Below are 13,117 nucleotides of genomic sequence, written 5' to 3' on the forward strand. Positions count from 1 at the left end.
ATTTCTTAAATTAGATTTACTCAATTTTTTATTAATATGTATGAAATTTAAAATGATTGAATTTTATATTTATTTGAAAAAATTTAATTTTCTGCGGGTAGGATAAGATTTAGAACCTTAGAGTGGGGTTAGGGTTGAGAGATTCTTAACACGCGGGTAGGATAGGATAAAATTTTAAAAAAAATTTTAATCTGCGGATAGAATTATGGTAGAGTCCAAACCCTACCCTATCTATTCATTGCCAACCCTATTCACGCGAATAATGTAAAAAGTAGTTATTTTTGCTCACATATTGTTATGTAATTGGATACATATATAAAATATTTTACATTTATAATACATCAAAATTACATTTTTGTTAATTATATGTATATTTTCTTCTCCGTTAAATGTTAAAATGAAACCCCACAATGCTCAAACCATTTTTATAAGGAACACTGCTACAGAAAATAGACATTACAAAACTAAAATTGATCAGGATATTCACCTTAACAAACAATGACAAAATACATGCCCCTTTCTTAAATTAAAAAATTTTATATCACATAGAAATTCCGTTATATATCAACTCAAGGGCTTCTGTTTCCTTGCCATGAGTTTGAGGCAGTATTGAGTCGTGTTTGGTACTTCACTACAAAATGGGGTTGAAATTTCATCGATTATATCTAGTTTATGAAAATTTCCTTCCTATTCTCATCTTCATATCAAACACACTCTAAACAACTCTCGGTCAAAAATAAAAAAGAAAAAAAAAACAAAAACATCATCAAGAACTATCTCTCCCAAAGCTTAACTATTAGTAAGAGGTACATAATTGATATTAAAGTCTTTATCACCAAAAGATCTAGAATTTGATCTTTACCATTCTCATTCTTTTAAGTTAAATAAATAAATAAAAGAATATCAGCAGAGATATGAATGGACCTGTGCATTGTTCATGTTTCAAGCAAAGAAGCTCTTGCATGAAGAATTGTATCAGATATAAAACCCACTTCTAGTTAAAATTTTGGGAGAGATAGTTCTTGACAGAAAGTAGCACAATCCACTTTCAAACCAAAACCAGTTGCACCTGTACATATATATAACTAGATACACACCAAAGTTATGGAGAAATTTTGTTATTATCGTCGTCATCGTCGTAGTCATCATCAGAGCTAGAATCATCATCCACTCTCCTCTGGACAATAGCAGGAAACAATCTCCTATGAAGTTCAGAAGGCCCTGAATTTTGCTGTTGAGCTTCCGTGGTAGAAGACGGCGTCACTGACGGTGAAGACTCTTTAACATTACTATTATTATTGTTATTATCATTATGATTATTATTGTTATTATTATAATTCTTTGAAGCAGCATTAATCTTTGCCTCTTTAATGTTTGTTTCCTTCACCTCCTTGCACACCTTATCCAATATGAACAAGAAATCGCGGACAACGGCGAACAATCTAAGCCCTTCTTCTTTCCCTGAATTACCGTGAAAATAATCTGCAGTTCCCTTAACAAGTTCCGTTATCCTCTTCTCCTCCTCAATCAACCAAGCCACTTCCGATGTCGCCTTCTCCAGAAATCCCTCCATGCAAGATCGGAACTCGCCGTCTTCTTGAACGTTCTTCATCTCGGTGTCAAGAAACTCTCGAGTCTTGGAAAGCGAGTGGCTGAGTTTCGCCACCGTAGAACTGATCAAATCGCCGTCTATTAACGCCGCCATTCTCACGTCCAATAGCTCAGCGCTTAGGCCTGAAACTACTTCAATGCCGAGGCTTCGGTAGTTTTCTTCAGAAGAATCCTCTGTTTCCAAGTTTGGCATGCTTCCGCTTTCTTTCGCCGTTCTTAGAGCTCTAACTCCCTCGGATCGAATGATTTCTTGAACAACGAAGTGCAGCAGCGTCGTCTTCCCATCTGTTCCTTTCACGTCTGATAGCTTCAAGAGTGTGTCCAGCTTGAATGCTTGCGCGCCGCCGCGGTATGTTCCGTCGTTCATTCGGTTGCCGGTTTTAAGAACTGCTTCTAGAAGCTTCAAGAATAGCCTACTTTTTACAAGTTTCTTGCAAGCAACCTGCCATTCAGTTGCAAGAATCATAAGATAAGCATGTAGAAACTGAAAACAAAAATTCAAACCAATCTATCTTGACCTAAAAACAATCTAAATGTTATTCAGTCTTATCATAAAAGCATGAAGTGCAATGCTTAATTTCTAGTCTTTGAATTGAAACTAATAATCAAATTCACAAACTTCTCTAACTCAGAAATCTTAATTTATAAACATCACATTTCATTCCACTTGAATTCTGCTTATAGCTATTATACTTTATAATAAAGCTAAGAAGATAAAATTAAAATAAAAATTGAAATTCAAAATGAAAGAAAAGAATCTTAAGTAGTCAAGTTCACCTCTAATGTTGTGAAATACTCCCTCATAGTTGAGGACTCTTCTTGAAGGGTACACATGAAAATCAAACATTCAATGCGTCTGAAAGCAAATGGAATATCTACCAAGACTTTGAGAAACTTCTCTGCAGGGCCAAGATCAGAAAGGGGTCCTGTATATAACCTAAGCTTCAATTCTTCGTCGGATGTCGGAGCCATCTTCACCAGTGTCTGCATGAGCTCAATAGGAAGCTCATTACCTGATTCAACCAACATATTATTATAACTAGTTTTTTGCTATGAACTATAGATCATTATGATTTATTGTAATAAACTCTACTTTAATTGTGTTGAGTTCTTTTGTTAAAGAAAAAGTCAGTATGGTTTAATGATAAACATAAATTCTTTTGATGTTTATTTTTATATTTTTAATGCTAAATCAATTCAGAAGGGAATTCCTTATGCATTTAACTTTTAACACTCCATCCGTTTCAAAATTCCGTTTACTTGGAAGCAATGATAAATTCTGAGGTATACTTAGGTCTCATTCAAAAGAAGTTGATTCACCTTCTTTAATGGCATCAACAACTTCCTCTGTTGTCACATTCAAAGCTTTCAAAAGAATTGACAAATTCTGTGCTTTTTTCTTGTCAATAATCTGAACAAGCTGTGCTGAATCAATTTGTGGTGAATCCTTTTTGCGTTCATTTTTGTTATGGTTTGTGCAACCAAATAAAAACTCCATCTGTTCCTCATTGAATCTGGTAAGTTGCCATGAAGATAAGTACGATCATATTAGTACACATGAAAAATGAGTATCACATGATATCAATTATTTATATTGAGATTGAAATGATTAACATTTGGACCCTTAATATTACATGAATGGTCAAAATTAAAGCATAAACTCACATGACTTCTCTAAGTGATTAAAATTTCTCATTCAATAGATTTTTAATCACTTAGCCTGCACTTAGATTCTATTTTCAAAACAACATAGAAACAATATATTTTTGTTTTTTTTAATTTATTTTAATTTTGATATTTACACTGTCTGTCCAATCATATCAATTCTTTTAAATGATCATTCATGCGGTTGATACAAAAGGTAACTATTTTTGTAGAAGTGGATCAAAATTAAATGGAAAAGTATAGGTAACTAACAAGATTTTTGAATAATGTGTAAAATGTGAATTAATAAGGTTAAAAGAGTAAATTTAATTAATAGCATTAAATTAGGGTGTAGTGTATTTTCATTTGATTGGTGGTTGTTTATATTGTTCAAAATTTTCATTGTTCCTAGCATTCCCCAAATTAAATTATTTCAAACTGGGTAATGTTACTTACACGAATGAACCTCCGCTGATTTCGTGCCACACCATTGCTTGATCAGATTTTGCATTAACCTTGTCCCAGAAAAATGGCTTTAGTTTAGGCTTTGCAGGATCAGGGGCCTCAGTAAAGCTATCTACTCTAGCAACATTTCTAAATCTTTTAGACAATGGTCTTGAAGGAACAGGTGGAGGATGACTTGTTCCTCGCCCTCCTCTTAAAGGCGGCGGCGGTGGCGCCCGAGGGCCCAGACCGGGTAGCCTTGGAGTGGAGATGGTGGCGGTGGTGGTGGTTGTGGTGGGCCTGGTGCAAATTCAACTACATGTTCCACAACTTGTAATGGTGCTGTTGTCTCAACTTCTGAGGTAGCGTTGCTACCTTCATTCTTATTATCAATTGAGCCACTTATAGCATCATCATCAGAAGTTTTCTTTTCATTGTTATCTGTACCAGATTCTTCTTCCTTATTATGCTTGTTAAGTTCAGTATTATCTCCCAAACGAACAATCTTTGGTGAACCTAAATAATTAGATTGAATAAAGAACTTAAATATTCGATCTCAATAACAGTAAAATATATACTGTATAATAGGAAATTTGTACATATATGTCGGAATAAACTTATCTTGTAACGTTAGTTACAAGAAGAAATTTTACAAAATAAACTACTACATGCAGAACTGGTGTAAAAATCAAGTATCATACCTCTTTCTTTTTTACTGAGAAACTGCAATGTGATACTCTAATATTATCAAATGGTGCAAATGATATCTTTTACTAAATTGCAATGTGACTCTAATAAAATATGAATCAAAGTTGGAAAGTAAACTGCATATGAAACTAAGTTTAATGGAGGATAAATGATGATTTAACCCTTTTCCTAAAAGCTAATTAGTTAAGCATAAGGTTTCATACCGCCAGCATAATCCTTTGAGGTTAATATTAGTATATCTTCTTTTTCCTCTTTGTTGGTTTTGACCTGTCTATAGCAAAAGGACACCCCAAGTGCCATTAGAATTCCTGATACAGCAGCAGCACCATGAACCGTCGTTTTTGGTTGTTTGTCATCTTCATTTTTATTAGGTGGAGGAGAAGTTACAGGATCACTACTCTCTGTTAGAGATCTAGAAGCGGCAACGAGTCGATGAGATCGTCGCGGTGGCGGTGACTGTGGTTGTGGTGTTGGTGGATCAATAGTTTGGTTTGATTTGGTTGCTTTGTGTGTGTTGTTTTCTCTGAAAAGTATTGGCCTAATGTCATTGCTCTCTTCTTTTGCATGTAAGTCCAACTCTTTGGCTTCAATGTTCTTTGTCAATTCTTTTCTATGTTTTGGCACTATCTCGGCCTGCATAAACCATTGAAAATATAAAAAAAGTTAAATTTTCAAGTATTTATTAAAAGAAAAAATTTAAAATTTTTCACTAATAATAATCTTATCATGTGTTCTTAAAACACATATTAACTAAACCCTATATGTATAAAAGGCCAATGATAGTTATAGACTTAAATTAATGTGATCAATTTTTACACTTAATAAAATCTATGATTGAGAAGATATAAGACATAAGTGTGTAAAGATGATTACACATTCAAAATACTATAATGAATTAGTTGTACAAAAGAAAAATACTTATTCTAAAATTAATCATGTTTCAAAACTCCTTCAACTAAGTTGTCATATAATTAATAGCACATAACATGGACAAATACTCTGATGTTAGTAAGTGAGATTTTACAGAAGAGAAAGGTCTCACAATTTATTGTATAAATAATCACCATCTATAACAAGATATATACTATCATGTTTTTGAAGAACATAATACCCCTAAAAATCATGTTGTGAAGGAAATTGACATCATAGCATGCAGGGAAAATAAAAAACATAGTTTCCTATTACAAGACCTAGTTGGCGTGAAATTAGCCAAATACTAAAACATCAAAACTCAATATTGTTCTTAATTAAACACATGAAATATATAGTCTAATGCGATATTCATGATGATGAATAGCAAGGAATTAAAAATCATGCATGATATGATGATGAATAAACAAATTAAAGAGAGAAACAATTCAAAACCTGTTGTGTTGTGTGTACAAGTAACGATGATGGAGAAAAATCATCGTCCTCGCCCCTCTTCCCCTCTGAGCCCCCTTGTGCCAAGGCGCAAAGTAGAATGACATAAATTACGGCATAGCCAGGTCTTGTCAACTCCATTTTTTCTTCCAAATTCACCAATCCAAAACATGTAAAACTTTTTTCTCATTATTATCTCTCATTGGACGTGAAAAAAAAATAATAATTATACAACAAACTTGCGCTTTCTCAAATACGCTTTAGGCTTTATAATTTCCAAAGAAATATATGTATGTATCAATTAATTATCTCCAACCTTCGTAGATTACTCAAGATTCTCCAAAAACCCACGAAGGTTGGATCATAGAAACATAAGATAGAATAGGTTATTGGAATGTGACTATACAATAATGTATAATCACATGGACATGAAACGAGTGTTAGAATTTGATGAAGCAGAATAAGGGTGAAGAAGATATATATGTATGATTAATAATATAAAGTCTAGCTGGGGGAAAAAAGTTAAACCAATTGAATGAATGTAAACCAATTCATGCAATGGTATGAATGTGCTTTTTGTGTTTTGTTGGTTGATAATTGAAAAAGTGAATGTTAATTTGCTATTCAAGTGCAAAAATTTGGATGGTTGAAGATTTTGTTCATTCGAGGATTTCTGGTGTTTTGGAAGGAGCTGGGCCAAGGGGCATCAAAGGAGAGAGAGAGAGAGAGAGGGGGGGAGGGGGGAATGAAGAAGAAAAAGACAACTATGTATTCAAAGTGTTAAAAGTCAAAAGAGAAATATTGACAAAAAATAACAAATAAAAAATAAATGGAATGACAGTCATGACACTATGACAGCTATGTTTTTTATTCATCTTTTGCTTTCCTACCCTCCATAATGTGTGTAAGTTTTTGTCTAGATTATTAATTGGGGGATGCTCCCATAAAAATCCTTAAAACAACTTTTTTTTAAATTGCTGATGTGTTATTCTATGATTGGTTGTTTAATAAAAACCGGTCAATAAAATTTATTATCAAACTAGATATGTTGTTAAATCCGGTTCGATTCGTCCGGTTTAAATAAACCGGTTCTGGTCTTTTTTTTCCCCTTTAAATCTGTGAAACTACGTCGTTTCACATCTTCTTCTCCTCCCTCAATTACTGTCACTGTGTCACAGCAGCGCTCTCATCTCTCACTGTGCCTCTGTGCCTTGCTGATGCGAACCCTAGTTCTCTCCCTCTATAGGCATCGGTCTCTCTCACGGTCTCCCCGACAAGCTCGTCGTCGGTCTCCGGTCTCGCGCGCCTTCCCTCCCCTCGTCGTCGCTGGCGGCAGTAGCAGCAGCTCCCGGGACTGGACGTCGTCGCCGCTCCGTGTCTTGTCACCGCATCGCAGTCAGTCTCGCGCCGTCGTTGCGCCCGTCGACGCCGGAGACAGAAGCAGCAACTCCTCGGCTTCCTTCGCATAACCTGGTCCCAATTTGGTGAGTTCCAACAAATTTCCCTGTTCGTCCCTTTTGTGTTTGGTTGCTGTGTTTGATTTGTTTGCCGAAAATAATCACATTGAGTGAAGATCACCAATATGGGCACATGGGTATTCATAAAAAGATGAACTGTATGAATGATTGAAGGCAAAATTGGGGTTTTTTACTATTTTATTAATAATTGTATAATTGGGATCAAACAGAATTAAATGGGTTATGCAAAAAACTGGTAACTGAAATTAAAATGGACTTTGAAATAAGAAGTAGTGATGAAAGGGAAACAGTAATATAAAAAAAATATATATATAATTGCAGAGGTGCAAATTGCATAGAGAATATATAGCTATATATATGATAAGGTCTTAATATTCTGGTATTTCATTCTTTATGTGTTGAATTCTTTGTCTTTTGTATACGCATTAAAGGTTTTCTGTGTCCTTTCGTCCTACTTTTTCATTGAGAATAAACAAAACATTAGAAGGGACAAATCCCGAATTGAAAAATCAGAGAACCAACAGAACCATGGGAATATATATATGAGTATAAAGGTTCTTTAATTTCTACTAGACTGTATCAAGGGATTAAAACAATTTTTCTATTATTCTTCCCACTTATCAACTCTAGTAGTATGACACCGTAGCTAAAAACATCAGACTTCATTGAATATTGTCCATGTACTGCATATTCGGGAGGCATATAACTACTCAAAGTCCAATATGAAACTAAGATAAATACAAATGAAATCTAAAAGAGTTGTGATTAGATTGAAAATTACTTACTATGTTCCAGCTACCCTGTTCGTGTTAGCCTCGAGCTGATTGCCTAAGAATGTCCGAGCTAGGCCAAAGTCTGATATTTTAGGATTCAAATTTGCATCTAACAGAATGTTGCTAGTTTTCAAGTCTTTATGAATAATCCTCCGTCTAGAATCCTGATGAAGATAAAGAAGTCCCCGAGCAATACCAATGATAATGTTGAAACGCTTAAGCCAATCTAGCATCTTCTTTCTGGCTTCACCTTATCAATTAGGCAGATATGCTTAGTATATAACTTGAACTTGTAGTATACAAGCAACATAAGAAATACTATAGTTGCAACATATGTTTTAGAATTTATAGTGAGTGAGTCTTACCAAAATCAAAGTAGTCTAGGCTTTTATTCGGCACGTATTCATAAATCAATATTTTTTCTACTCCTTGAATGCAAAAACAAAAAAGCTTTACAAGATTACGATGTTGAAGTTTGGCTATCAACGCCACTTCATTTTTAAACTCTTCTAAACCTTGTTTAGACTTTTTTGAAAGCCTTTTCACAGCTAACTCTTGGCTATTTGTTAGTGTGCCCTGAAAAACAATCATTTGGTATTGTTAGTCACTTGGAGATATTTTAATAAAAACAAAAGTACTTGAATGAATGGCTTTTATTTTAGCTTGTATACTGATCCAAAACCACCTTCTCCAAGTTTGTTACGACTTGAAAAGTTCTCTGTTGCCTTAACTAAGACTGAGAAATCAAATATTGGTAGCTCAGTGACATTCTGTCCTTGTCTGTTTCTTTGAATTATTCTTGCAACTCCTAATTGATTAGAAAACAACAGTGAGTAAGATCATGAAAAAAACAACTTTGTACTTTTTTCCTTTTGGGGACTGTGACATAAGGTAAATTATATTTGTGACAATATTTACCTGATTTTTTTATTATCACTATGCTAACAGATGTGATTAATCCCAAAATAGTCGCACCAATTGCAATTCCTACCTTTTTCTTCAAATATCCATGGTCATTACCTGAAACATGACCAAAGATATGCAGACCATGATTATTCACCAACTTGTGGTACAACAATTTTGTTGAATGAGGCTGAAGTGATCTTATCTTGTTTCTCAAGATTGAGTGAATGAAAAAGGGAATGCACTTAATTTTGGAAATAAATACTGTAGATGAGTTTTAGTGAAAACATAATTACACTTGCATTGTATTATTGTCCTTCAGCAGCTTTAGCATATCCACCTAGGAGGGTGGAAGTCTTCCACGCCGGAGACAGAAGCAGCAGGTCCCCGGACTTCCTCCTCGCCTTCAGCAGCTTCTCGGCTTCCTTCGCACAACCTGGTCCCAATTTGGTGAGTTCCTACAAATTTTCCTGTTCGTCCCTTTTGTGTTTTGTTGCTGTGTTTGATTTTTTTGCTGAAAATAATCACATTGAGTGAAGATCATGAATATGGGCACATGGGTATTCATAAAAACATGAACTGAAGCCAAAATTAGGGATTTTTACTATTTTATTAATAATTGTATAATTGGGATCAAACAGATTTAAATGGGCTATGCAAAAAACTGGTAAAATGAAATTAAAATGGACTTTCAGGGTCGATATATAGTCTGAAAGACTTGAATTTCTCTGTTATTTGAAAACTACCTTTCATAATTTCTAATTATTAGTGATATTATTGTTTATTGAAAACAAAGTGTCCAGAGGTGTATATGCATCAAAGAATGATTAGAATATATATAGACTACTCTATAGTTTTCTCTAGCTACTACAAATACGTTCGCAAGTTAGATTCAATTGAAAGGTGCTTTGCCTTCCACTTGCATGTACATAGCTGTATGTATAAGAACCAAAATATTAAGTTCATTAAGTGGGTAAAAAGTTCTGATTGGAGAAGCATCACTCATGGATATTCAAGAAATTTAGTTTAACCAAAACTTTTATATTTTGCATCAAATATGAGTTCAAATAATATTAGGCATTGCTCCGCATATATATATATATATATTGCTCATGTATCTACTAGACCATAATTGAAATTTTATAAATCATTATTGAAATTTTTGTTTAGCTTTATTGATTTCAGGTTTAGTGTTAGGGATTACTTGTAATTATAACAACGAGCATTAGTCAGTCACTTTCAAAGGTTTTAATTAATTAATACTAATAGCATTTAATCGAAAACTGTTATTTATTGCCCTTTGATTAATTCATCTCATTAGGGTGCAATGGATGTTGACTCGGAACCACTCAGTTCACAAGAGAACGTCGAAGATTGCATGATGAATGGTGTGGAAGAAAATGTTAACTGCACTTGTGATTGCGGTGGCAGCAGTAGTAAGTGTGTGTCTGTGACGGCCGATGATATTATAAACCAGACCTTTGAAACATCGGATGCAGCTTATAACTTGTATGTACGTTATGCGAGGTGTCTCGGGTTTGGAGTTCGCAAGGGTGATACAGCACGTGGAAAAGATGGAACACAGCGCAGAAGGAGGTTTTTTTGCAGCAAGGAAGGAAAGAGAGCCGAGAAATACATATCTAGTTTGAGTAGGAAGAGGGAGCATAGAGCGCTGACTCGCACTGGTTGTGAAGCCATGCTTGCGGTGTATCTTGACACTAAAACTTCGACTTGGAGGGTTAAAAAATTAGTTGAGAAGCACAACCACGATCTTGTCCCAAAATGCTTGGTACACCTAATTCCAAACCATCGAGGGTTGACTGAGCCACAAAAAGCTCAGGCGAATACCATGCATGATCATGGTCTTCCAACCTCTAAAATAATGGGACTAATGGTAGGCCAAGCCGGTGGTTATGCCAATGTCGGGTTCACAAAGAAGGACCTAGATAATCACTTTCAAAGAACTCGTCGTGCAAAGCTCATTGGTGGGGATTCCAATGCGACGATTAGCTATCTACTTGGGAAAGCAGATGTCGACCCGATGGCCATGGTAAGGTACAGTGCTACTGATGAAGGTCGGCTGGCAAGTTTATTTTGGGCAGATGGCATTTGTAGGTCCGATTATCAGTGCTTTGGAGATGTGCTTGCATTCGATACAACCTACCGGAAGAATAAGTACAGAAGGCCGTTGGTAATCTTCTCAGGTTATAACCATCACCGCCAAACATGTATATTTGGTTTTGCCTTGGTAGAGGACGAACGGACAGCAACATATACATGGTTGTTGCAAAACTTTCTAGAAGTCATGCTGAACAAGTCTCCCAGTGTTGTGGTCACAGATGGTGACGAAGCAATGAAGGCAGCAATTCGAGAAATCTTCCCGGATGCAACTCACCGATTATGTGGTTGGCACATTCAGAAGAATGTAACGGCAAAAATAAAAAACAAAAAATTTTCCAACGACTTCAAAAGATGTTTGTATACTCCATGGCATCCGGATGAATTTGAAGAATATTGGGAGAATATGATAAAAAAATATGGGTTGGAGGAAAATGAATGGGTTCTAAATGAATATGAGAAGAGGAAAAGTTGGGCAAGCGCTTACTTGAGGGATAAATTCTGTGCTGGACTTAGAACAACATCAAGGTGTGAGGCGATAAACAACTTCATCAAGAGGTTTATTTGCATTCACCAAAGTCTTCTAGAGTTGGTCCAAAATCTTGAACATGCTCTTAGGGACTATAGAAACAATGAATTAGTTTCTCAATTTAAGACGCTGTATGGAGAGCCCGTTCTAACTACTGGGCTAGAAGCATTGGAGCTTTCTGCTGCCAATTTTTACACAAGGGAGATTCTTGGAGAAGTAAAAAAGGAGATTCAAAGAGTGGTCGCATTAGATGTAATAAATGAGGAAAACATATCAACCACTGTTGTGTTAAAAGTTAAGGAGTGTGACAGGAGGCAACATATTTATAACGTACTTTATGATCGCAATACTGAGCATATGGAGTGTGAATGTAGTCGGTGGAGTAGTGAAGGCATTCCTTGCAGCCACATGTTTTGTGCAATGAAAAGGGTAGGTTTACAGAAGTTGCCAGATAGACTTCTTTTGAAAAGATGGTCGAAGGATGCTAAGAAGTATCTGGATGAAAGTTCTGCTGGAGGCACTACGCAAGACAGAGAAAGAGAATTTTTAATGCGCTATGGCGCATTGTCAGTGGCAGCTACGTGGATGGTATTCTTAGGAGCTCAAGATGGTCCTTCTTTCCATGACACTATGAATGAAGTCTGGTGTTGGACCCAAACACTAGAACAAAAATCTGACTTGAAAAGACAAACAAGAGATTCAAATTAAATCCAATTTTTTGTATTGATATCGTAACAAATAATTAAGATATTTTATTTTTTCATTTGATATTCAAATTTAAATTTAAATTCAATTTAGTATTTTTTTTTTATAAAGATGTCTTACTTTATAATTACGTTAATCCAAACTTAGAATAAATCGTTGTTGGTCTTTGATTTTAAAATAATTCAAACTTGGAAACTTTTAGAGTTAAAGATTCTGTCATGATGGTAAGTAGTTTTTATATTTGTTATTGTGTTTCTTATTTCCTTTCTTTTTTTTCTTATTTATTTATTATATTTTCTTTTTTTTTTGGGGGGTCAAATACTCTTTCCTTTAAAAACCAGATTCTCTAATAACACAAATCAAACGGATTTTTTATTAATATAAATACAAATGGACTTATGCGTGTCCATTTTGCGACATGAAAGCCTATTTCACATCAATTTTATGTTTTCAAATTGTTTATCATTCAAGTAAAAAATAAAAAACGTATGGACATTCACGTCTTGTTATTTTCTTAGTAAATGATTAAAAAATAAAAAATTTTTCTTAGCATTTTTCTTGAAATATATAATTATATTATTAGGAGAAAGTAAATATTCTCATTTATTATTATTATAAATATTATGCAATTATTTTATGAAAGTTAGTTAAAATTTTTTTACCTAAAACATCTCTATAAAAAAGTTAGCAACTTTGCACATTTTTGCATAATAAAATCATTGGAGCTTACGATTATACATTAACTCTAAGTTAAAAACACTTTGAGAGAGAGCCAGTGACTTTTTATACTAAATTGGAAGATACATCGAAAAAACATTTATGAAGATAGTCCAATTTCATAA

General features: G+C 34.5%; 2 protein-coding genes across 4 annotated transcripts; one reads left to right on the forward strand and one right to left on the reverse strand.

The window, feature by feature from the left end:
* LOC107632677 (formin-like protein 5) lies at positions 637 to 5,910 on the reverse strand. Its single transcript, XM_021117199.1, has 7 exons — positions 5,773 to 5,910; positions 4,611 to 5,040; positions 4,075 to 4,215; positions 3,712 to 4,009; positions 2,932 to 3,125; positions 2,389 to 2,624; positions 637 to 2,053 (listed from the first exon to the last, which is right to left on the reverse strand). The coding sequence occupies exons 1-7, from the start codon at positions 5,908 to 5,910 to the stop codon at positions 1,103 to 1,105; spliced, it is 2,388 nt and encodes a 795-aa protein (XP_020972858.1). The 3' UTR covers positions 637 to 1,102.
* Positions 6,912 to 12,333, forward strand: LOC107629937 (protein FAR1-RELATED SEQUENCE 5). 3 transcript variants are annotated; one of them, XM_016332887.2, is made up of 3 exons: positions 6,912 to 7,253; positions 9,246 to 9,373; positions 10,245 to 12,333. In XM_016332887.2, the coding sequence occupies exon 3, from the start codon at positions 10,251 to 10,253 to the stop codon at positions 12,276 to 12,278; it is 2,028 nt and encodes a 675-aa protein (XP_016188373.1). In that variant the 5' UTR covers positions 6,912 to 7,253; positions 9,246 to 9,373; positions 10,245 to 10,250; the 3' UTR covers positions 12,279 to 12,333. The 3 variants fall into 3 exon arrangements, with proteins under 3 accessions (XP_016188373.1, XP_016188374.1, XP_020973989.1); XM_016332888.2 differs by having other exon boundaries at positions 9,249 to 9,373; XM_021118330.1 differs by having other exon boundaries at positions 6,912 to 7,181; positions 9,279 to 9,373.

This window comes from Arachis ipaensis, chromosome B03, assembly GCF_000816755.2.
Source record: "Arachis ipaensis cultivar K30076 chromosome B03, Araip1.1, whole genome shotgun sequence".
Classification (NCBI taxonomy): Eukaryota; Viridiplantae; Streptophyta; class Magnoliopsida; order Fabales; family Fabaceae; genus Arachis; species Arachis ipaensis.

Excerpts from the sequence above, each read along its gene's own strand:
- LOC107632677 (XM_021117199.1), bottom strand. The coding sequence starts at position 5,910 with ATGGAGTTGACAAGACCTGGCTATGCCGTAATTTATGTCATTCTACTT. Across the intron at positions 5,041-5,772 it reads TTGTACACACAACACAACAG|GCCGAGATAGTGCCAAAACA; the intron begins GTTTTGAATTGT and ends TGGTTTATGCAG. Across the intron at positions 2,625-2,931 it reads TGTTGATGCCATTAAAGAAG|GTAATGAGCTTCCTATTGAG; the intron begins GTGAATCAACTT and ends TGGTTGAATCAG.
- LOC107629937 (XM_016332887.2), top strand. The coding sequence starts at position 10,251 with ATGGATGTTGACTCGGAACCACTCAGTTCACAAGAGAACGTCGAAGAT.